At 44.0% G+C, this 25,002-nt stretch overlaps 1 protein-coding gene across 4 annotated transcripts in view; it reads right to left on the reverse strand.

Annotated features, from left to right (window-relative positions):
- ift122 (intraflagellar transport 122 homolog (Chlamydomonas)) overlaps window positions 1–25,002 on the reverse strand; it is a 161,129-nt gene that overhangs the window by 67,361 nt on the left and 68,766 nt on the right. For 3 of the 4 annotated variants that reach the window (XR_010966127.1, XM_067999035.1, XM_067999037.1), the window contains exons 16-22: window positions 21,014–21,067; window positions 19,400–19,561; window positions 18,115–18,281; window positions 15,908–16,079; window positions 15,045–15,147; window positions 14,328–14,468; window positions 13,440–13,531 (exon numbers count right to left, since the gene is read on the reverse strand). Coding sequence is in view for 3 of the 4 variants with exons in the window: in XM_067999035.1 (XP_067855136.1) it covers window positions 13,440–13,531; window positions 14,328–14,468; window positions 15,045–15,147; window positions 15,908–16,079; window positions 18,115–18,281; window positions 19,400–19,561; window positions 21,014–21,067 (891 nt within the window). In the remaining variant the exon portion in view is untranslated. The remainder of the gene's footprint in view (window positions 1–13,439; window positions 13,532–14,327; window positions 14,469–15,044; window positions 15,148–15,907; window positions 16,080–18,114; window positions 18,282–19,399; window positions 19,562–21,013; window positions 21,068–25,002) is intronic. The other variant, XM_067999036.1, reaches the window with a different exon arrangement.

Raw genomic sequence — 25,002 nt, forward strand, 5'->3', positions numbered from 1 at the left:
GGGAGAGAAAAAACAGGGAATTACAGACCAGTTAGCCTAACATCAGTAGTGGGGAAAATGCTAGAGTCTATTATAAAAGATGTGATACAGAACACTTGGAAGGCATTAACGGGATTGGACAAAGTCAGCATGGGTTTATGAAAGGGAAATCATGCTTAACAAATCTACTGGAGTTTTTTGAGGATGTAACTAGTAGAATAGATAGGGGAGAACCAGTGGATGTGGTGTATTTGGATTTTCAGGCGGCTTTTGATAAGGGCCCAAACAAAAGATTAGTGTGCAAAATTAAAGCACGTGGGATTGGGGGGAATATACTGGCATGGATTGAGAATTGGTTAACAGACAGGAAACAGAGAGTAGGAATAAACGGGTCTTTTTCCGGGTGGCAGGCAGTGACTAGTGGGGTACCGCAGGGATCAGTGCTTGGGCCCCAGCTAGTCACAATATATATCAATGATATGGATGAGGGAACGGAATGTAACATTTCCAAGTTTGCAGACGACACAAAGCTGGGGTGGAATGTGAGCTGTGAGGAGGATGCAAAGAGGCTCCAATGTGATTTAGGCAAGTTGGGTGAGTGGGCAAGAACATGGCAGATGCAGTATAATGTTATCCACTTTGGTTGTAAAAACAGAAAGGCAGATTATTATCTGAATGGTGATAGATTGGGAAAAGGGGAGGTGCAACAAGACCTGGGTGTCCTTGTACACTGGTCGCTGAAAGCGAGCATTCAGGTGCAGCAAGTAATTAGGAAGGCGAATGGTATGTTGGCGTTCATTGCAAAAGGATTTGAGTACAGGAGCAGGGATGTCTTACTGCAGTTATACAGGGCCTTGGTGAGACCACATCTGGAGTATTGTGTGCAGTTTTGATCTCCTTATCTGAGGAAGGATGTCCTTGCCATGGAGGGAGTGCAACGAAGGTTTACCAGACTGATTCCTGGGATGGCAGGACTGACGTATGAGGAGAGATTGGGTCGACTAGGCCTATATTCACTGGAGTTTAGAAGAATGAGAGGTGATCTCATCGAAACATATAAAATTCTAACAGGACTAGACAGACTAGATGCAGGGAAGATGTTCCCAATGGCTGGGGAGTCCAGAACCAGGGGGTCACAGTCTCAGGATACGGGGTATGCCATTTAGAAACGAGATGAGGAGAAATTTCTTCACTCAGAGGGTGGTGAACCTGTAGAATTCTCTACCACAGTTGCCTTTGACATTTCCCCACCAAGGAAAACCTCCCCTCTACGCTCCTCCCTGCTCTAGCACTGAAACTAACACCCCTCACACCCTCTCGAAACTCATCTCGTCCATGTTATCAACCTCCTGCTCCCTTGACTGAATAACCATTAAATTGCTGACCACCCAACTTTCTTCCTGACCCCCATGTTCTGTGTCCAGCTCAGTGGGACTTCTCTTTCCATCCTGCATTGTTACCTCCAAAGTCTCTCAAGGATCTACCCTTGATCCCCTCCTTTTCCTTGTCTAAATGTGGCCTTTGGGCCACATCATCCACAAACACAGGTCAGCCTCTGCATATACACTAACAACATGCAGCTCTACCTCTCCATCACCTCTGTCAACTCCTCTCTTAGGGAATTATAAGCTTATAAGTAAGTCCACAAGATAAAAGAGTTCAAAGGCATTTAGTGGCATTCATAGGAAGTATACAATGATAACTATTATTACCATGAATTACACATATGCAATGACAACTACTATTATTAATAATTAACATATACTTAAGGTCACACGTACGATAAAACAAATTACTGAAGAATTCACGTTACAGTTCTTGAGTTCGAGGGGAATTGCTGGCCAGGCCTTGTCAAATTCTGAAGTACCTAATTCTAACACCCACTTTTTAAATCTTTCTTTTACTCTGGCTACGTAAGAATCCACATGTTTCTATATTACCTCATCCATTTAGCTGCAATAACTTCAGTTTTAACGAGTCATTCAACTGGAGACAGTTACAGGGACCCAAGACTCTCCTACGGGCGAGTTATCACTTGCCCTGGAATGATGAGCCCTTGGAGGAGTTAATCCCTGAGAAGGACAGCTGAGATATCTATGGGGTTAGGACAAAGAAAGCTTGTAGCTGAATGCTTATCAGCCAAAATCTCTGTCTAGTATCTTTTAATTCCAACTGAACGTTGAAACTCATTTAACAGGCAAAAGCTAAAAGTTAATATAAAGAATTGACCATTTCTTTACACCCTCCACTGCCTCTGTGGTCAGACTGCTTTACCGATATGCAGTCTTGGACGAGCTGCAATTTCCTCCAGCTTAACAAGAAGACCAAAGCCATCATTTTCAGCTCCTGCTATAAACTCTATCATTGCCACCAATTCTATCTCCCTCCCCAGCCACTGTGTCAAGCTGAGCCAGACAGTTCGGAACCTCAGCATCCTATTCAACCCCGAGCTGAGCTTCTGACCCCATATCTTCTACATCACAAAGACCGCCTAATTCCACCTCCGTTACACCATCCACCTCCATTCCTACCTTAGCCCATCTACTGCTGAAACCCCTCAACCATGTCTCTGTCACCTCCAGACACAACTATTCCAATGTTCTCCTGTCCAGCCTCCTATCCTCCACTCTCTGTAAACTTCAGCTCATCCCACACTGTCCCGCGCGCCGATCACCACCCGTCCTCGCTGACCTACATTAGGTCCTGGCACCTCAATCCGTCAAACTTAAATCTTACCCCACAATTGGTGGTTGTCCCTTCATCCACCTAGGGCCCTCGCTCTGGAATTCCCTCTTAACACCTTTCCTCCTTTAAGACTCTCCTTAAACCCCTTCTTTGACCTCATCCCTCCTAATATCTCCTCCTTTGGCTTGGTGTCCATTCTTTTGATTGGGCCTCTGTGATGTGCTTTGGGATGTTTTTCTGCATTAAAGGTTATACAAATGCAGGCTGTGACTATTGTTGTACAAGTCTGTCACTGTATAACATGGGATCATTTGCTGGTGGGTACAAGGATGTCACCGCTTCAACCTATCTTTTTGGAAGGCGGACTGAAAAGCACTTTAGTGAGACGAGGTCAAATGCAAACCAACAAGCTGGTTAAATTTACATTAAATATACAAATTCATGGAATAAAGTATTTAATAAAAAATGAATTTCCCTTCAACAAACAACTCAAAACCTCGGATAGCGTGGATGAATAGGTTCCCACTTCTGTCACCACTGCAAAACAGATATATTCTAGCCAAACTCTGGCCATGGGTGCCTCTGTAGTTTTCCAAAGTCCCCAAATGCAAACAACTTTGCTCCTCCTGTAGGTGTGATCCTGTGCCAGGTGGGTATGTGCTATCATGAAGGTACACCTGGTGTCCCATAGCCCCGTCATCTGCGTCCCATTCAATGCAATCGGGTGAAGGTAAGGAGCCATTTTTTTTCTAAATCTGCGATCACTGCGTATCTGGTCGTCTCATACTTTATATGTGGACATGGTCTCCCAGATTGTGTCGCAGGATTTCTAAAAGACCAGCAGAAGTTGGCCTTGTGACCACTTCACCACATTCGAAAACACCTAATTCCCTAATCCTTAACCTTCGGAACTCTGCTCGGCTGTCTATAACCAGATTCACTCTGTATGGGCTGAACCGCTCACTGAGCAGTTCGTTTGTTGGATAGTGTGGGCCATCTGACTTTTCACCTGTATGACGGTTCATCGATGCTTACAAGGCCACAAAATGCATGTTCATCTAGCTGCTTGAGAGTTTTACAATCGTGATTAAGTAACTATATTCTTAAATCATCTGGATCTATTTCCAAAAATCTCTTTCCTTAACATGAGGTGACAAAGACCTCTATAGTAGGTTACATCTTTGCTCTCTAACCAGAACTACCAAGTGTCTACTTGTTCAATAATCAGTTCTTTTTATGTACTATGTGAATTTCTCCTGTTCCTAAAAGTTTTGTCTGTATGCTTCAGGTGTTAAATCATATGCATCAATCGTGCATTTTATCACATCACAGTTCATATTGTTTGCTGGACTGATAAAAAAAAAAGGAATGAGAGCAAAGTCCAGATCATGAATAGTGTTAAAGGTGATATAAATACTTCAGGTTCAAAAAAAAATACAGGAAATAATAACAAAATAACTGATACAACAGGAGTAATGAAAAACAAGGAGTGTGAGAAGTTAAAGTGTGAGAAAAACAGCATCAGGGTAAAGGGGTAGGGTCTGTTGCCCAAATAAGAGTTCTATGCACAAATGCACGCAGCATAAGGAATAAAACAAGCAAATTAGAAGTGCAATTCCAGCTTAAAGAGTATGACGTAGTGGCCATCACTGAGACCTGGGTACCAGCTGGATATGACTGGGAGATAAATATTCCAGGTTATACGAACTTTCGAAAGGACAGGAAAATTGGAAAAGGAGGATGAGTAGCAATATTGATAAAGGACACTATTACAGCATTAGAAAGAGGGGATATCAGTAAGGCTAAGCAGGCAGTAGAAATGCTCTGGGTAGAATTGACGAATAGAAAAAGATGTTAGTCTTTGGTAAGAGTTGTTTACAGACCTCCTGATAGCAGTGATGAAGTAGGGAGATACATAAATACGGAGATCAGAGAAGCTTGTAGCAAAAACAGCATGGTTATAATGGAAGGCTTTAATTTTCACACAGACTGGGAGAAGCAGAACAGCTCATTGGCAGCGAATTTCTTGAGTGCAATTGAGACAGTTTTCTGGAACAATATTTTCTTGAACTAAAAAGAGGACAGGCTAGATTTAGTGATGAATAATGAGCCAGAATTAGTCGACGATCAATCTGACAGTGCCAATAACATGATTGAATTCGATATTAGGTTTGAGAGGGAGAAGGATGAGTCACGAACCAAGGTTTTAAATTCAGGTAAAGCGTACTTTGAAGGGATGAGGCAGAAACTGACCACAGTACACTGGGCAGAACTATTAACAGATAAAACTACAGATGAACAGTGGCAGGTGTTCAAAGCAGGATTTGATACAAGACCTGTACATACCCCTAAAGGGCAAGAGCTCTACATGTGTAATTAAACAACCTTGGTCAGCAAAAGAGGTGCGATATAGTATAAAACTAAAAAAAGGGGCTTATACAAATGTAAAGAATAGTGGAGATCCCACGGATTGGGAGAGATATAAAGAACAGCAAAGGGAAACAAAGAAAGTAGTAAGAGGTGCAAAAAGGGAACATGAGAAAAAACTTGACGGATATCAAGGCCAACACTCAAGGTGTTTAAGATGAATAAAGGATTTGATAGGGTAGATAGAGAGAAACTATTTCCTCTGGTGAGGGAGTCCAGAACAAGGGGCATAACCTTAAAATTAGAGCTAGGCCGTTCAGCAGTGATGTCAGGAAACACTTCTTCACACAAAGGGTAGTGGAAATCTGGAGCTCTCTCCCCCAAAAAGCTGTTGAGGCTGGGGGTCAATTGAAAATTTCAAAACTGAGATTGATAGATTTTTGTTGGGTAAGGGTATTAAGGGTTACGGAACCAAGGCGGGTAGATGGAGTTAAGATACAGATCAGCCATCGGATTGAATGGCGGATCAGGCTTGAGGGGCTGAATATGCCCACTCCTGTTCCCATGACTGACACGAGAAAACACCGCAAATGCTTTACCGTTCGCTCAGCGCCGTTATGAGACAACTGTTTCCTACGTCCTTATCCCACTTATGGCGACATAATTGCCTGAATAAAACTATCAATATCATTCCCCTCTTTAAAACTTGCAATAAATTGGACTTAACAAAAGTTAAGGGTTCAAGTTCCACTCCAGTTGAGCACATCATCCAGGCTGACATTTAGTGAAGTATTGAGGGAGTGCTGCATTGTCGGAGGTGCCATCTTTTGGATGAGACGTTAAACCGAGGCTCCTTCTGCCTTCTCAGGTGGATGTAAAAGATTCTATGGCAATAGTTGAAGAAGAGCAGGGGAGTTCTCCCGGTTTCCTGGCCAATATTTATCCCCAACCAACATCCCTAAAACAGATTATCTGGTCATCATCTCTTTGCTCTTTGTGGGAGCTTGCTGTGCGCAAATTGGCTGCCACGTTTCCCTACATTACAACAGTGAGTACACTTCAAAAGTATTTAATTGGCTGTAAAGCGCTTTGGTACGTCCTGAGGATATGAACAGCGTTACATAAATGCAAGCTCTTTCTTTCTTGTTAGCCTCGAATTCACAGCATTCTCTTTTCTTCCTATCTATTTTGCTGTTATTGTCCCCAGCAGAAGTGTTTGCTCTCAGCTGAAACTCTTGTTCTTTTCCATTTTCCTCTTCAGCTCCCCAAGCTAGCTCATTTCTTTTGCTCTGGTGAATATTTACCAATATCACTGTTACGGTTCACTTTAGATTTAAATCACCTTTGTGCCACCAGTGCAAATCAGATCAGCTGTCGTAAAATGTTACAAATTTCGGGTTTAGATTCTATACTCATTGGTCACTCCTGTAAGCAGACCTTGCGTTCCCTATGATTTGGAGAGTACGTTAACTGCCCAATATCTAGCTAAAAGACAGTGTGACCTCTTGTGTGCACTGAGTTCTGTGATCACACCTGCAGTGCCACATGCATCCTCCTATCTTTTTAGAAGACAGACTGAAAGGCATTCATAGTATCACAGTATGTTACAGCCATTCAGCCCATTTTGCCTGTGCCGGCGCTTTCCCCATAGCCATAGAGTCATAGAGTTATACAGCACGGATAGAGGCCCTTCGGCCCATCGTGTCCGCGCCGGCCATCAAGCCCAGTCTACTCGAATCCCATATTCCAGCATTTGGTCCGTAGCCTTGTATGCTATGGCATTTCAAGTGCTCATCCAAATGCTTCTTGAATGTTGTGAGGGTTCCTGCCTCCACAACCCTCTCAGGCAGTGAGTTCCAGACTCCAACCACCCTCTGGGTGAAAAAGTTCTTTCTCAAATCCCCTCTAAACCTCCCGCCTTTTACCTTGAATCTATGCCCCCTTGCTATAGAACCCTCAACGAAGGGAAAAAGCTCCTTAGTATCCATCCTATCTATGCCCCTCATAATTTTGTACACCTCAATCATGTCCCCCCTCAGCCTCCTCTGCTCCAAGGAAAACAAACCCAATCTTCCCAGTCTCTCTTCATAGCTGAAGCGCTCCAGCCCTGGTAACATCCTGGTGAATCTCCTCTGCACCCTCTCCAAAGCGATCACATCCTTCCTGTAGTGTGGCGACCAGAACTGCACACAGTACTCCAGCTGTGGCCTAACCAGTGTTTTATACAGCTCCATCATAACCTCCTTGCTCTTATATTCTATGCCTCGGCTAATAAAGGCAAGTATCCCATATGCCTTCTTTACCACCTTATCTACCTGTTCCGCCGCCTTCAGGGATCTGTGAACTTGCACACCAAGATCCCTCTGACCCTCTGTCTTGCCGAGGGTCCTCCCATTCATTGTGTATTCCCTTGCCTTGTTAATCCCTCCAAAGTGCATCACCTCGCACTTTACCGGGTTAAATTCCATTTGCCACTGTTCCGCCCATCTGACCAACCCATCTGACCAACCCATCTATATCGTCCTGCAGACTGAGGCTATCCTCCTCGCTATTTACCACCCTACCAATTTTTGTATCATCAGCGAACTTACTGATCATACCTTTTACATTCATATCCAAGTCATTAATGTAGACCACAAACAGCAAGGGCCCCAGCACAGATCCCTGTGGTACCCCACTGGCCACAGGCTTCCAGTCACAAAAACAACCTTCGACCATCACCCTCTGCCTTCTGCCACTAAGCCAGTTTTGTATCCAAAGTGCCAAGGCACCCTGGACTCCATGGGCTCGTACCTTCTTGACCAGTCTCCTGTGCGGGACTTTATCGAAGGCCTTACTGAAATCCATGTATACCACATCCACTGCGTTACCCTCATCCACACGCCTAGTCACCCCCTCAAAAAATTCAATCAAATTAGTCAGACATGATCTTCCCTTGACAAAGCCATGTTGACTATCCCTGATTAATCCTTGCTTCTCCAAGTAGAGACTAATTTTGTCCTTCAGAATTTTTTCCAATAATTTTCCTACCACTGATGTTAGGCTCACTGGCCTGTCGTTCCCTGGTTTTTCCCTACTCCCCTTCTTGAATAATGGTACTACATTAGCGGTTCTCCAGTCCTCTGGCACATCCCCTGTGGCCAGAGAGGTTCTGAATATATGTGTCAGAGCCCCCGCAATCTCCTCCTTTGCCTCACACAGTAGCCTGGGATACATTTCGTCCGGGCCTGGGGATTTATCCATTTTTAGGCCTGCTAAAACCGCCAATACCTCCTCCCGCTCGATGTTAATATGTTCGAGTATATCACAGTCCCCCTGTCGTATTTCTCTGTCTACGTCGTCCTTCTCCATAGTGAAAACAGATGCAAAAAATTCATTTAGAACCCCTCCTACATCTGCCGGCTCCACACACAGATTGCCATTTTTGTCCCTAATGGGCCCTATTTTTTCCCTAGTCATCCTCTTACCCTTAATATACTTATAAAACATCTTAGGATTTTCCTTTATTTTGCTCGCCAGTGTTTTTTCATGGCCCCTCCTTGATCTCCTAATTTCTTTTTTAAGTATCCCCCTGCACTTTTTGTACTCCTCTAGGGCTTCCTCCGTCTTTAGCCTTTTGTATCTGCCAAAAGCCCTCCTTTTTTTCCTAATCCATTCTCGTATATCCCCTGACATCCAAGGTTCCCTGGAGTTCTTGGAACCACCCTTGACCTTTACGGGAACATGTTGCCATTATATGGTCTCAATCTCCCTTCTGAAAGACTCCCATTGCTCCGATGCGGATTTTCCGACAAGCAGCTGATCCCAGTCCATTTTGGCCAGATCCTGCCTTATCCTATTAAAATCGGCCTTCCCCCAATTTAGAACCTTTATTTCCGGCCCCTCCCTGTCCTTTTCCATGACCACCTTAAATCTCACCGAATTATGGTCACTGTCACCAAAGTGCTCACCTACTAGCACTTCTTCCACTTGGCCGGCCACATTCCCTAGAATTAGGTCCAGTACCGCCCCCTCTCTTGTAGGACTTTCTACATGCTGGCTCAAAAAGCTCTCCTGGATGCACGTTAAGAATTTTGTACCCTCTAAGCATTTTACACTCTGAGTATCCCAGTTAATATTGGGGAAGTTGAAATCCCCCACTATTATTACCCTATTATTTGCACAATTTTCTGAGATTTGCCTACATATCTGTTCCTCTATCTCCCCCTGACTGTTTGGGGGTCTATAGTACACTCCCATCAAAGTGCTTGCCCCCTTTTTGTTTTTAAGCTCCACCCATATGGCCTCATTAGAGGAACCTGCTAATATATCATCCCTCCTTATGGCAGTAATTGATTCTTTAATTAATATTGCGACCCCCCCTCCTCTTATACCTCCCCCTCTGTCTCGCCTGAAGATTCTGTACCCCGGAATATTGAGCTGCCAGCCCTATAAATTTTTTACCTTCAAGTATTTATCCAATTCCCTTTCTTAAGTTATTAATGAATCCACTTCCACCACCCTTTCAGGCAGTGTATTCCAGATCGTAAGGCTGAAAGGATGGACCAGCAACCACAGGCAAGTCAGTTTAACCTCGGTGGTGGGGAAACTTTTAAAAACGATAATCCGGGACAGAATTAGCAGTTACTTGGACAAGTGTGGATTGATTAGGGAAAGTCAGCATGGATTTGTTAAAGGCAAATCATGTTTAACTAACTTGATAGAGTTTTTTAATGAGGTAACAGAGAGGGCAGATGAGGGCAACACGGTTGATGTGGTGTATATGGACTTTCAAAAGGCATTTGATAAAGTGCCGCATAATAGGCTTGTCATCAAGAATGAAGCACATGGGGCAGTGGCAGCATGGATGCAAAATTGGCTAAGTAACAGGAAGCAGAGAGTAGTAGTGAACGGTTGTTCTTCTGACTGGAGGGAGGTGTACAGTGGTGTTCCCCAGGGGTCGGTACTAGGACCACTGCTTTTCTTGATATATATTAATGACTTGGACTTGGGTGTACAGGGCACAATTTCAAAATCTGCAGATTACACAAACCTTGGAAAGGTAGTGAACAGTGAGGAGGATAGTGATAGACGTCAAGAGGATATAGAAAGGCTGGTGAAATGGGCGGGCACATGGCAGATGAAATTTAAAGCAGAAAAATGCAAATTGATACATTTCGGTAGGAAGAACGAGGAGAGGCAATATAAACTAGAGGGCTCAATTCTAAAAGGGGTACAGAAACAGAGAGATGTCAGGGTATATGTGCACAAATAGTTGAAGGTGGTAGGGCAGGTTGAGAAAGTGGTTAAGAAAGCATATGGGATCCTGGGCTTTATAAATAGAGGCATAAAGTACAAAAACAAGAAAGTCATGATGAACCTTTATAAAACACTGGTTCAACCACAACTGGAGGATTGTGTCCAGTTCAGGGCACTGCACTTTAGGAAAGATGTGAAGGCCTCAGAGAGGGTGCAGAAAAGATTTACTAGAATGATTCCAGGAACTTTAGTTACGTGAATTGACTGGAGATGCTGGGATTGTTCTCCTTGGAACAGAGAGGATTGAGAGGAGATTTGATAGAGGTATTTAAAATCATGAAGGGTCTATACAGAGTAGATGGAGAGAAACTGAGAAACTGTTTCCATTGGCGGAAGGGTCAAGAACCAGAGGGCATAGATTTAAGGTGATTGGCAAAAGAACCAAAGGTGACATGAGGAAAAACTTTTTTTACACAGCGAGTGGTTAGGATCTGGAATGCACTGCCCGAGGGGGTGGTGGAGGCAGAGTCAATCATGGCTTTCAAAAGAGAACTGGATAAGTATTTGAAAGGAAAAAATTTGCAGGGCTACGGGGATAGGACGGAGGAGTGGGACTAGCTAGATTGCTCTTGTATAGAGCCGGCGCGGACTCGATGGGCCAAATGGCCTCCTTCCGTGCTGTAACCTTTCTATAACAACTCTCTGCATAAAAAAATGTTTCCTCATGTCGCCGCTGGTTCTTTTGCCAGTCACCTTAAATCTGTGTCCTCTGGTTACCGACCCTCTGCCACTGGAAACAGTTTCTCCTTATTTACTCTATCAAAATCGTTCACGATTTTGAACACCTCTATCAAATCTCCTCTTAACCTTCTCTGCTCTAAGGACCGTTCTGCCACTGGAAACTGCCTCATTCTAGTGAGACGAGGCCAATTGCATAACAAAGAGTCTTTGACATGAAGGAACAGAATACAATCTTTTAGTGAAATATAACCATCTCCTATTGCTCGTCGTAAAATAACAAACCATACATCCCCATTGCCACTGGGTAAAAACTTACCTACAATTTAGCAATCCCTGTACTAATTCACACTAAACCTTAGAAAGCAGACCTCTCTGCCTTTAAAGAGAGAGGGAGACTGACTGACAGACAGACACAGACCGAGGAAGACTGACCTCTCCCTCAGCTGTCTGGATTGGTTCACTGAGCTGCCAATTAAAGCTACCACATTCCATGAAAAATTTCCTCCCTTGATGTGAGCTAAACCCCCTGCTGGGCACAATGAATGACAGCCATTCTTGCATTAAAGATGTGAAAATCCCTGGAATGAGCTTAGCAACTCCCCATTGTCTCAAAACTGATATGGTATGCCAGAATACACATTTTTGATGGTTGATTCATCTGCCATTACAACTAGCTGTTCTTATCAACAGCTTGGATGGCCTGGATTCCAGCGATGTAACCTTTTGTGAACTGAATCTAACTTCATAGCAACATCATGGTATAAATTCAACCAAAATCTCTTCTAGAGCAAAGACATATACAGTGACAGACCTGTACCCACCAGTACTGTACCCCAATGTTATATAGTGACAGACCTGTACCCACCAGTACTATACCCTATTGTTATACAATGATAGAGGTGTACTCACCAATACTGATTCTAGTCCTATACAGTAGAGACCTGTACCCACCAGTACTGTACCCAGTGTTATAAAGTGACAGACCTGTACCCACCAGTACTGTACCCCAATGTTATATAGTGACAGACCTGTACCCACCAGTACTATACCCTATTGTTATACAATGACAGAACTGTACCCACCAGTACTGTACCCCAGTGTTATACAGTGACAGACCTGTACCCACCAGTACTGTACCAGTGTTATACAGTGACAGACCTGTACCCACCAGTACTGTACCCTAGTGTTATACAGTGACAGACCTGTACCCACCAGTCCTGTACCCGTTATACAGTGACAGACCTGTACCCACCAGTACTGTACCAGTGTTATACAGTGACAGACCTGTACCCACCAGTACTGTAACCCAGTGTTATACGGTGACAGGCCTGTACCCACCAGTACTGTACCAGTGTTATACAATGACAGACCTGTACCCACCAGTACTGTACCCCAGTGTTATACAGTGACAGACCTATACCCACCAGTACTGTACCCCAGTGTTATACAGTGACAGACCTGTACCCACCAGTCCTGTACCCGTTATACAGTGACAGAACTGTACCCACCAGTACTGTACTGTTATACAGTGACAGACCTGTACCCACCAGTACTGCACCCAGTGTTATACAGTGACAGATCTGTACCCACCAGTACCGTACCCCAGTCTCATACAGTGACAGAACTGTACCCACCAGTACTGTACCCAGTGTTATGCAGTGACAGGCCTGTACCCACCAGTACTGTACCCCAATGTTATATAGTGACAGACCTGTACCCACCAGTACTATACCCTATTGTCATACAATGATAGAGGTGTACTCACCAATACTGATTCTAGTCCTATACAGTAGAGACCTGTACCCATCAGTACTGTACCCAGTGTTATAAAGTGACAGACCTGTACCCACCAGTATGGTACCCCAGTGTTATAGTGACAGAACTGTACCCACCAGTACTGTACCCAGTGTTATACAGGGACAGACCTGTACCCACCAGTACTGTACCCCATTGTTATACATTGACAGAACTGTACCCACCAGTACTGTAACCAGTGTTATAAAGTGACAGACCTGTACCCACCAGTACTGTACCCCATTGTTATACATTGACAGAACTGTACCCACCAGTACTGTAACCAGTGTTATACAGTGACAGACCTGTACCCACCAGTATTGTACCCCAGTGTTATACAGTGACAGACCTGTACCCACCAGTATGGTACCCCAGTATTATAGTGACAGAACTGTACCCACCAGTACTGTACCCCAGTGTTATACAGGGACAGACCTGCATCCACCAGTACTGTACCCCAGTGTTATTCAGTGACAGGCCTGTACCCACCAGTACTGTACCCCAATGTTATCCAGTGACAACTCTGTACCCACCAGTACCTCATTTACTGTTACACAGCTCACCCACTGAGTATGATGTTACTTTTTTTCAAATTGAAATCTCATTTATGGAATGCGACCTCAGTAGTTTCTTACCGTGTATCTCTGGATTGAGTGGTATGCATGGTAGAGTTCTGCCAGGTGCTGGAAATGGTGGAATTTTTTAAGCATCTCTAGCTGCTTCTCTGCTTTTTCGGTTAAACATACATAAATTGTTTTTAAGAATCAGACTGCTCAATTAAATAAAAAACACAAAATAAATTTCACACAGATGTCAACTTTAAATTTACATCAGAATTATCGAGAAAGAACCATTAGGTCCAATAAGCACATTCCATTTTAATCTGTAAACACATTTACCATCTTATCCATCAGCCTACCCTCTTCCCAGAAATGTATCTAATTATCTCTCAATTCCATTTAACCTATGATAAATGTTCTGGCCCTGATGTTGAGGTTGTGGGACCCATGCATCGTGAGCTTTGTTTTCACACAAATTGGAAACAGACGGGTATCCTGGGATCAACCCGCAGTAAACACTCAACGTGAGCTCACAGCCCTTCAGGGGCTGCAGCCAGGATTTAAAGGGATGAAGCCACTTAAAGGTAAGTAGTCTCATGTGGGTACAGAAATTGTTGGCTGTTTTTCCAAAGGTTGGATGAGGGAAAAGAAGTGACTGCAGAAAAGAATGGAGAACAAAAGAAAAGTGGAGGCAGGAAACGGGGTCTGTGAGCAAGTGATAGGGTGTCTCTGACCTTAAACCACTGTTGATGGCTAGCAAAGTGGAAGTGCTGCTAAACGAAGTGGGTTGCCCAGCAGTGGATTATGCCTGGCACGAAGTGGCAATCAGGGTCAATGTTGTGTACACTCCTGATGCAGCACTGCAACTGAGGTTAGCAAGTATTCCGCTGCTGGGCCATGGAGTGGGAATCACTGCTACCTGATGCTATGCATAGGCACATCCAATAGTAATAGTGAACTTACCTCGGGCTATATCCAGGCACTGCATAGACAACATCCAATAATAATAGGCGGCATCGTTGAAACGGCTTTCCAGAACGGCATTGTGGGTCAACTGTTCCAGAACTTTGACTGCCTCATCCTGCCGGCCGGCCTTATGGAATGCTGGGAGAAAGAGCAAAGGAACCAAAAATATCACAGGACATCAAAGCAAACTATTTCAGATCTTTCATAATGAACGTGTAATTAGTGAGCTCTTCCACTGGACCCTGAAAATCTACAAGTTGTGTCGCACCTGCCAGTGTCCTTCAGTACCGACCCTGCTGGAGTTTGTGGGCTCAGTTGGAGGACACTGCATTAGCGCTGGGCCGGTAGGTGTCATGCCATTATAGGTGCATCTTCGGCACCCTGCTGCCCCATTCAATCACAAAATCTGGTGCTTGCCTGCCATTGGGTGAGAGGGAAGGGCATCAGTCCCCACAGGGTTCAGACCAGTTCTCTGTCCTGGATCCTCCCTCTCCAGACATTTACCAAAAACTGCTGTTTTTTTTTATTTTTTGGGGCGAGCAACACAACAATGTCACTTGTAAACTTTCACAGAAAATCAAAGAACGTGCTCAGAGCACAGAATGTGTGTCGTTACTTTATTCGCAAGACAGCCTCAATGAGGCCAGATTTGGATAATATTTCTTCCCCTAGCTGAACCCTGACTTAACCTGGCCAAACCTAACTATTTCTCACCTTTTTGGGCTTCTTCAAACTGATCATTTTCTGCCAGCCACTGTGCATACGGCACATACACAATGTCTTTGAATTGTGGGTGCTTGTCCACCAAAGAGAAGGCCTGAATAGAGACAGGAATCGAGATCATGAGGAGGAGAGTAACATTATCCATCATTAGGCACTGTACTAAATGGTCCGACAGCGCACAGTGGAATGCTAATCAGGAGTGGGCCATTACTTAGCACTGCCCAGGTCAATCATTTGGGCACAATGGATAAGCATGGGGTTTTCCAGCTGGGCAGCCTGCAGGACTGCAGCACATACATGAGGTGTCCCCTGTTAGTGGAAGGAACATAAACTGACAACATTCATCTTATCTGACCTGCTGAATTCCTGAGTAATTGTGCAACAGCAATTCTAAGAGAGGTGAAGAAGTGAGTCAGCTGTGCCGACAATAAGGGAAGCATTGCTCTAGGGGCCGGGGTGCTCCGTCGCCACATTGTAACTGTGCTCATGAAGGTTTCCAGTGATCTTTTACTTTTTGTATGTGCTTACAATTTCACTAGAAATGCCGAACAGAGGAGATCTTCCTGAAACCCATTTACAATGTTGCTACACCTAGTGACCAAAGCAATCATTCCTCCAAAGTTCCTTAACCTCAGAAGAGGCCGCCCTATGGCACTTGTATGATATTTCCATTCCTTGCACCAGCCAACCTTATGCTGCTGGATTCAGATTAACAACTTGTGAGGAACTTTGTTCTGTGGCCTCAGACTTCGAAAAACTGCGTAAAGACTGCCCAGACTCATTTCACATCTTTTCAATTTTCTCAAGACTCAGGTAATTGTTTCTCAACATCACATGCTGGCAAATTTCCACACCTCCTCCCAGTGCCTGGTCTCCACATGCAGCAGGACCTGAGCCTCCAGGTCCCCCATTTTCATGTACGTCTCCGCAGCATATCCAGGGTGCTGCAGCTTCTTTAAAAAATAGGCACACCTCGATAACGGCTCCCGCTCGGCCTTATCCAGTTTTCGAGCTACATCGATTAACCTGTGCAAGTAGACAAACAGTTGCTTGTTACTGTTCAACGATGTTTTGGTATGAACTCAAAAAAGCACTTCCTAACAATTTTGTTGTGCCCGCGTGCCTCTGCGTTGTTGCGTGGTTCGGCCCGCGTGTCTCCACGTTGTTGCGTGGTTCGGCCCGCGTGTCTGTGTTGCTTTGTGGTGTGGTTTGTGGAGTCATCCAACAAGAAGAGAATGGATTGATTGGGCAACGGAGACAATCAGGATATGATAGAGCTTGAAGCACATTTTGCCAGCTACGATAGGAAATGACAAAAAAAAGTTCAAAAGAATAAAGTAAAAATCAGAGTGAAGCAGCCCTCAACAGATCAGCAATGTAAAACAATGGGCTGCATTTAATATGAAATAGTGAAGTGTTAATACATTAAAGACACAAACACACACATACACACAGGGAATGAAGAAGTATAAGTGTTGAAAAGTTTTATCTCACGATCCCGAAGAGTGTGATGACAGTACATCCTAAAACAGTGGACAACAGAATTGGCTGCCTCAATAACATGGTGATCAATAAATAATAGAAAAAACTAGACAACTTAAATTAGAATTAAATGTGTTTTTTTTTCTCACACTGTACACTTGTAACAAAAAAATTGAACTCACAGAAACCAAAACAAACCACATGCATCACGACTCACTGATAACAACAAAAGGAAACTGATGGACACTGTAGCACAACTAAGTAGGTACTAATGAATCAATAAATTTATAAAGCAAGCATCAAAAAATTAAATATCTGAAAACAGCAGTGTGTCCCAATTAACTAACAAATTACAGCAGCAAGAACCAACAAATACAGCTGGCATATCAACAAATAAAGTAGTGGGGTGCGAACACCAGCAAATTAATAGATTAATGCAGCAGCAGACACACACACGCACCAGCAAGTTAATGGAGTAGCAGGGACCACTGAAATTCACAGAACAACAGTACATCAACCAATGAATAAATTAAAGGAGTAGCGATCATTGATTAATAAATTAACGGAGCAGCAGAAACCAGTGAATTTATAGGCGCTTCCTCATTTAGCTACTGCTGCTCCCTGCTCCTGCATTCACTAACTGACTTTCACCATCAGTTTATTTGTCAAAGGGGTATGAATGATTATTATATATTTGTTGACTGTAAAGGTAAGTAGTTGGTTGACCATTATGAAGAAGGGTCACTGGGAGGAAAGCTCCCAGAAAATAAAGGGGTGCAGGTAAATAGGAGAATGGGGAGGTGTATTTTATTCTATTTGTTCTCAGGATGTGAATGACTCTGATCAGACTGCATTTATTGTCCACGCCGTGTTACTCCGAGAAGATGGTAATGGGCCTTCTCCTTGAACTAATGCAATTCTGGTGGTGTTCCAACAACGATATTAGATAGAGAATTCCTGGATACTGACCCAGCTAGGGGGAGGGCCAAGGTTACAGGCTGTGATGTGAGAGGGCATGAAGCCCAAGGTGGTAGGTTCGAGGCCTGCCACTTTACCAGCAGAGTCACTGTACCACTAGGGAAAGTTAGGATTTGGCAGGCCAAGCCTACCATCATGTGCTGTTGATAGGGAGCGGCCTGCAATACGGCAAGGAAGTCCCAGGTGCCCTGTTTTATTGAGTGAAAAACCTGAAAATCAGTTTAAACGCCTGGAAAATGAGGGAAAACACCCAAAAATTGAGGGGAAAAAAGGTGCAGTTTCAGAGAATTTATAAAAACTGCTGCATAGTGCCGCTAAGTGGCCAGAGCCTGCAACTACATTGTGACAGATGACAACAAAATTGAATGGAAAATGTTGACATAGCAATTTACAAAGGGAAATGTTGAAAAAGGCGTGACCATGAATCGTGACAAGGTGTACGGTTTGTGAACAAGTAGTGCATGCCCTAAGATTATCTATCTTACATAACTGTATTTTAAGATCAGGAAATTAGAAGGAATACAGTATATATCAGCTTAATATTTTTCCTTTTTTCTTCCAGGTGTACAGATGGCTATTTCATTCCACGTCTCAGACTTACATATCAACCCAACCATGGTCCCCGATGATCTCAATCGCTTTTAGATGTTCCCCTGCAGAGAGGTACATCTCTGCTGCTGCTTTTGGTTCATTGATGTTCCTGGCCCAGTCTGCTTGTTTAGTTATCAACATCTTGGTGTCCTTGGGATCGCCCGAGCCAAGGAAATCCTGAGGAAATTGTGATAAAATGGATCATTACTGCTTCCTCTGGTAAACATCCAGAGCAGTAAAACCAAACATAATACAGATATTAATTTATATACAGTATCTCATTAACCCCACCTAGACTAGGAGTTTTTCTATTTTAATCAGGTTTCTGAATCCGATGATCCTATCCTTTTTTTAAAATTATTTGTTGGTATGTGGGTGACGTTGGCAAGGCCACATTTATTGCCCATCCCTAGTTCTCCTGAGAGCACTAAGATTCAAATACGTAGTGTGGATGGAGTCATATGAGGCCAGACCAAGTAGGGGTGTCAAGTTCCCTTCCCCGAACGGCATCAGTGAACCAGTTGGGTTTTTACGACAATCCAGAAGCTTTCATGGTCATTTTTTCTGGTGCCAGCCCAATTTTATTTGATTCAATTTCACAACTTGCCATTCTGGGGTTTGAACTCATGATCTCTAGATTGCTAGTTCAGTACCAGAACCGCAAGGCTACTGAACAACTTAAACTGTTCTTAAACTGACTGTAAGACATGGAAAATTTGTGTAGTGACAACTTTCTCTTATTTTCCTTCCCTCCCTGTCAGGAGTGACCAGACCTCTGCTCAGTATCTCCCTCCTGAAGAAGCCGGGAGTATGCCAGCCTCACATTGCTCCATAGCATCACACTCTGGTGTTTCAAACTTTATGATTTTCATTATGGCACTACACGTCTCTGTCTCCCCCTGGCCCCTCTCCAGCTCCCAGTCTGTGTGCAGCAATGCCAGAACGTGGAACAGGCAGAGAACATTAAAATTAAATTCCTCCTCTCGGGCATTTTACATTGATTTTTTGGCTGGAAAGTAGGCCGATTGTCTCTTTGTGGGTCACCTACAAGTGAGTATATACGGCAGAGTAGGGTTTTAATTTTAAAAACATCTGAGGCACTGAAGAGATTCTAGCGAGCGAATAAGAGGGACAACCAAGAATATACAGGTAAATGCAAAGAAGTGCAAATTAGAAAAAAAGCTGCTCTTGCTCCTTTACACGTACTGGTGAATGTTAAATCCTAAAATTGTAATTGAACCAACTTAAAAATGAAGTTTAAAAACCTTCCTGCACATTATTTATCAGCTTAGTACCTTGGCATAGTCAAACATACGTAGGTCAGTGTACATGTTTAAGGCTCGACTATTATTTCCTGTCTTCTTGTACAATTTGGCTGCCTCATGGAACTTGCCCTGGTAAGCATACACGTCTGCTAGAAACAGCTCATTGTCATTCTCACCATGCTTTTTACGCTCCTGCAGAGAAAAAAATCCTACTGGTAATAACTTCCAATACAAATACAGATTACACAATAAGTTTTACTCTGGGCTAATTATGCATTGAAAGAGAACGATAAGAGGTCTGTCATAAATTTGGGTTTGCTGTAGACATCGTCTCAGGTTCAGTGGCATCAGTCGTTCGTGTAAGCGGATCGCATGCCCTTCATGTTCCTGGAGTTGGCTCTCACTGGCCAATACCTACGCATAACCCCAGTCCATCACCGGCATCTCCACATCATTACGCATAACCCAGAAGTGTAACAATGCATCCCCCTCAATATATGAACTAGAAGTTGGGTTTTCTGCACATCTTCACCCGTATTCCTTCAATCTTTCCGAGGGTGGAACAAGAAAACTCTTGGTAAAATGAGGCCAAATTCCAGTCAGTAGGCTGCTTTATTTCACACCGAGTGAACATACAGAGCAACAATTAAGGTAAGACTCACTTAGCCCAATCAGTACAAATTTGCATCATTATACAAAATAATGAATACACCACACTTCCCCACATTGGTGTGCCATGTTGTTTGGCCTAAACAAAATAACTTCTAACTATTCTCCAGCATTCTAACTTCTTGCAGCCTTCGCCGGGCCTCACTGTCCGAGCAGCATTGTTTTTAAAAACCCGCCTAACTGACCTCACACTCTTTGCTAGGCTTGACTGTCCCATATTTTCATAATTCTGACCTCGGGAAGCAGAATCTCACCAGATGACCCTGGCAGCTACTGCTGCTGAGCTCAGATAAAGTGAGTCACCCCAACTGCAATGGGTGTGAATATTCACTTCAATTTCCAAATTAACTTTCATTGTCTGAAGCATACCGGTTCAGACACTTCCTCTGAAGTTTAACCGACTTTGCCTAAACCTGCTACCCTGTGAATTTAACCCTTTCAGTGCTCAATTTAACTCAACAGTTGCATTTTTGACATATGTTACACCAAAGTTCATAGCAGCATAATCAGAAATCGCAAAATGTGACAAGGACCAACAGCAATGTAATTTGTAACCGCTCTGTGGGGTGGCAGTATCTGCATTGTAAAATATCTAAAATTAACTGCAGGTAGCTATAAAAGTGCCCAGGAAGTCCACAGAACCCCATGGGCACTTTTTACAGCTGATTTGACACCGCACTGTATTAACATTCCATTCAGTGTCTAATGGAAAAGGTATGAGACCTCGCCCTCCAGGAAATCTCACTCCGTTCCCTTCCTGAGTCTGGTTGGACCCGAACTTTGGATTTACACCATAACTTTAGTGTTGGTGCGAAGTGGTTGATGCTGAAGTTGCAGTTTAAATGCACCCTCATTTTCAATTATGATTTGGGGCAACTGTTTAGCACCCGCATTTTGTTATTGATAAATACAGTTCAATATAAACTACACGATAACATTAAGACAATTGAAGGATGTACAAAGTCATTTCCTTACCTCAATGCTGCTAATAAGCTCTAAATAGCGGAGATCTCGCACTCTGATAAATGCCTGCCAATAAATTAAAACATGCAGGGCATTAAAGTTTACTGAAGTACAGATAAAGTACTTTTCAACAGTTATAACATACATTACAAAGAATATACAGCACAGAAAGAGGCCATTCGGCCCAACTGGTCCATGTGGTTTTTATGCTCCACACAAGCCTCCTCTATGCTATTGTCTTCAACTACTCCTTGTGGTAGCGAGTTCCACATTCTAACCACTCTCTGGGTAAAGAAGTTTCCCCTGAATTCCCTATTGGATTGATCAGTGACTATCTTATATTTATTGCCCCTGGTTCTGGTCTCCCCACAAGTGGAAACATTTTCTCTATGTCTAGTGTATCAAACCCTTTCATAATCTTAAAGACCTCTAGCAGGTCACCCCTCAGTCTTCTCTTTTCTAGAGAAAAGAGCCCCAGCTTGTTCAGCCTTTCCTGATAGGTATAACCTCTCAGTTCTGGTATGATCCTTGTAAATCTTTTTTTGTAGCTTCTCCAGCACCTCTATATCCTTTTTATAATATGGACACTAGAAATGTGCACAGAACTCTAAGTGTGGTCTAACAAAGGTTCTATACTTCTCTGCTTTTCAATTCTATCCCTCTAGAAGTGAACCCCAATGCTTGGTTTGCTTTCCTTACGGCCTTATTATCCTGTGTAACTACTTTTAGTGATTTGTGTATCTGTACCCCCAGATCCCTTTGCTCTTCTATCCCATTTAGTCCTTTTATTTTCCCAGGAGTATGTCGCCTCCTTATTCTTCCTACCAAAATACACCATTTCACAATTATCTATATTGAAATTCATTTGCCAATTACACGCCCATTCTGCAAGTTTAACAACACTGTGTTGCTGCCTGCGTGAGCTCCAGCATGCAGCTCCACAGTGGAGTGGGATGTAGGTCTGATCCATTCCCCATCCATCAAGTTTAACAACACTGTGTTGCTGCCTGCGTGAGCTCCAACATGCAGCTCCACAGTGGAGTGGGATGTAGGTCTGATCCATTCCCCATCCATCAAGTTTAACAACACTGTGTTGCTGCCTGCGTGAGCTCCAACATGCAGCTCCACAGTGGAGTGGGATGTAGGTCTGATCCATTCCCCATCCATCAAGTTTAACAACACTGTGTTGCTGCCTGCGTGAGCTCCAGCATGCAGCTCCACAGTGGAGTGGGATGTAGGTCTGATCCATTCCCCATCCATCAAGTTTAACAACACTGTGTTGCTGCCTGCGTGAGCTCCAGCATGCAGCTCCACAGTGGAGTGGGATGTAGGTCTGATCCATTCCCCATCCATCAAGTTTAACAACACTGTGTTGCTACCTGCGTGAGCTCCAACATGCAGCTCCACAGTGGAGTGGGATGTAGGTCTGATCCATTCCCCATCCATCAAGTTTAACAACACTGTGTTGCTGCCTGCGTGAGCTCCAACATGCAGCTCCACAGTGGAGTGGGATGTAGGTCTGATCCATTCCCCATCCATCAAGTGGAAGCCGGGGAGAGAAAATCACTCCCAACTGCTGTTGTGAACTGAGTGCTTGGTGCAGGGTATTATTGGCACAGCTTGAAAGCAGTTTACTATATGGTCTCTCAATGTCAGTCTGAGTATGATATTTTTTTGTAATACTAGCAGAAATTCAGTGATGCTGCTCATGGTGAGTCAAGAGGTTAACGTGGGAAGTTCCTCCCTGACTCCGAAAGTGATCAAGCAAACTCCAGGTGACTGTGGATACTCATAATATATCACAGGAAAGGGGCACTGTCTCCCCCACCCTGATACATCCGGTGGTGTAGTGGTTATGTTACTGGACCAGTAACTCAGAGGAATGAACTTTTAATCCAGAGAATGTGAATTCAAATCCCACCATGGCAGTTTGAGAATTTGAATTCAGTTTTAAAAATCTGCAAATAAAGAGCTGGTATCAGTAAAAGTGGCCACGAAGCTGTCAGATTGTTGTAAGAACTGAACTGGTTCACTAATGTCTTTTAGGGAAGGAAACCTGCCGTCCTTACCCGTTCTGGCCTATGTGACTCTTAACTGCCCTCTGAAATGGCCAAGCAAGCCACTCAGTTGTATCAAGCCACTGCAAAGAACACCTCGTAGACTGCAGTGGCCCACCACCACCTTCTCAGGGCAACTAGTGATGGGCAATAAATGCCAGCAAAAAATCCCAATGGCCTTAGGAATGCAACACTTTACAAACAAAAGATCGCATTCTTCCATTGGGCCAGTCCCCAAAGGACATAGACTTTATATCCACGTTTTCTTCCTTACCCCTCAATAGCCGGGTCTTCCAAAATTATATCCTTCACACATTTGAAACTTATAACATCTTCTGCTTCCACTGCCTCCGTGGGTCAGCTATTGCACAGATTCACCGTCCTGTGTGTGCAGAAGTTAGATCTTTACTGTGGATTCACTTTTTCTCAGCTAAGTTTGAATCCAGGTCCCCCTGTTCTAGAGTGTGTGCTAAAATTGAACATCTCTCTGGCATTCAATTTTATTTATTCTCTTTAGGACCTTAAATGCCTCAGTAAGATCACCTTTTTCCAATGCAAACATCCCTAGTACCTGTAGTCTTTCCTCAAATGGGATTGGGAACCTGAGATTTATCATCTTAGTTACCCTTCTTTGTGTTCTCTCAAAGGCCTGTGATCCGGTGCCCAGAACTGCACACAATGGGGTGGATCAGTGCTTTGTACAAACCAACTATCACTTCCTGAGACTTGTGCTCTATCCCTCAAACTGTATGTCCTAACATCTTCTTAATAATCACTCTTTGCATCCTCTGGTTCAACCGTTAGTTATCACTTCAAAGGAGTCACTCCTATTCCATGCCTTTCTAACTTGCAAAGTAACCCCTCTATGTGCTTTGCTAAAGTCTAAAGCCTAGAAATTTGGGCATGGCTATTTTGGGGCACGTGGAGAGCACAGAATCCCTGCGCCTGAACGGTGAGGTCCGAGGCGCCCCTGATATCGGGCCTCGGACTTCACTGTTGAGTAGAATGGGCCTATGCTCTCCAGAATTTAGAAGAATGACAGATGATCTCATTGAAATGTGTAAGATTATGAGGGGACTTGACAGGGTAGATGCTGAGAGATTGTTTCCCCTGGCTAGAGAATCTAGAACTAGAGGGCATAATTGCAGGATGTGGGGTCAGCCATTCAAGACTGAGATGAGGAGGAATTTCTTCACACAAAGGGTTGTAAATCTTTAGAATTCTCTACCGCAGAGGGCTGTGGAGGCTGAGTCGTTGAGTATATTCAAGGCTGAGATTGATAGATAGATAGATTTTTGGACATTAATGGAATCAAGGGATATGGGGATCGGGCAGGAAAGTGGAGTTGAGGTTGAAGATCAGCCACGATCTTAGTGAATGGCGGAGCAGGCTCGAGGGGCCGTATGACCTACTCCTGCTTCAATTTCTTATGTTCTTATGTAATGGAGTTGGCACAATGGATGCAACATGCTGCTGGTGAAGACTAGAGAATAGTGAAAAATCATCGCAGTGGCCCTCAGGTAAGTGGGTCTGGTCGGGAATGGGGGTGCAAGACCGCACAGGGCCGAGGGGCCTGGAGTCGCAGGGGCCAGGATCAGGTCAAGGAACCTGGAATTATGGGGCTGAGGAAGGGAGATCAGGGGGCCCGGGGATCTCGACACCGAGGTCAGGGGGCCGCGAGTGTGGGAGATTGGGGGTCGGTGCCGGGAGCATGGGTGATCAGGAGCGTGGTTAAATGTGGGTTCGGGAGGCACTCCTGTAAAGTTACTTACCTTCTTTAGTGCAGGTGATCCCTAGGGCTGGTTTCCGACAATGGCGCTGGCTGCCTCAGGGCAAACCAATCTTGGAGAGGGGACCTCAAGCAGGTATTAGGCCCCTTGTTTGCATATGCAAAAGGGACCAACTCCTGCTTCAAGCATGAGTAAAGGACGCCTCTTGTTTGTC

The sequence above is a fragment of the Heptranchias perlo genome, chromosome 17 (assembly GCF_035084215.1).
Source record: "Heptranchias perlo isolate sHepPer1 chromosome 17, sHepPer1.hap1, whole genome shotgun sequence".
NCBI classification, from domain to species: Eukaryota; Metazoa; Chordata; class Chondrichthyes; order Hexanchiformes; family Hexanchidae; genus Heptranchias; species Heptranchias perlo.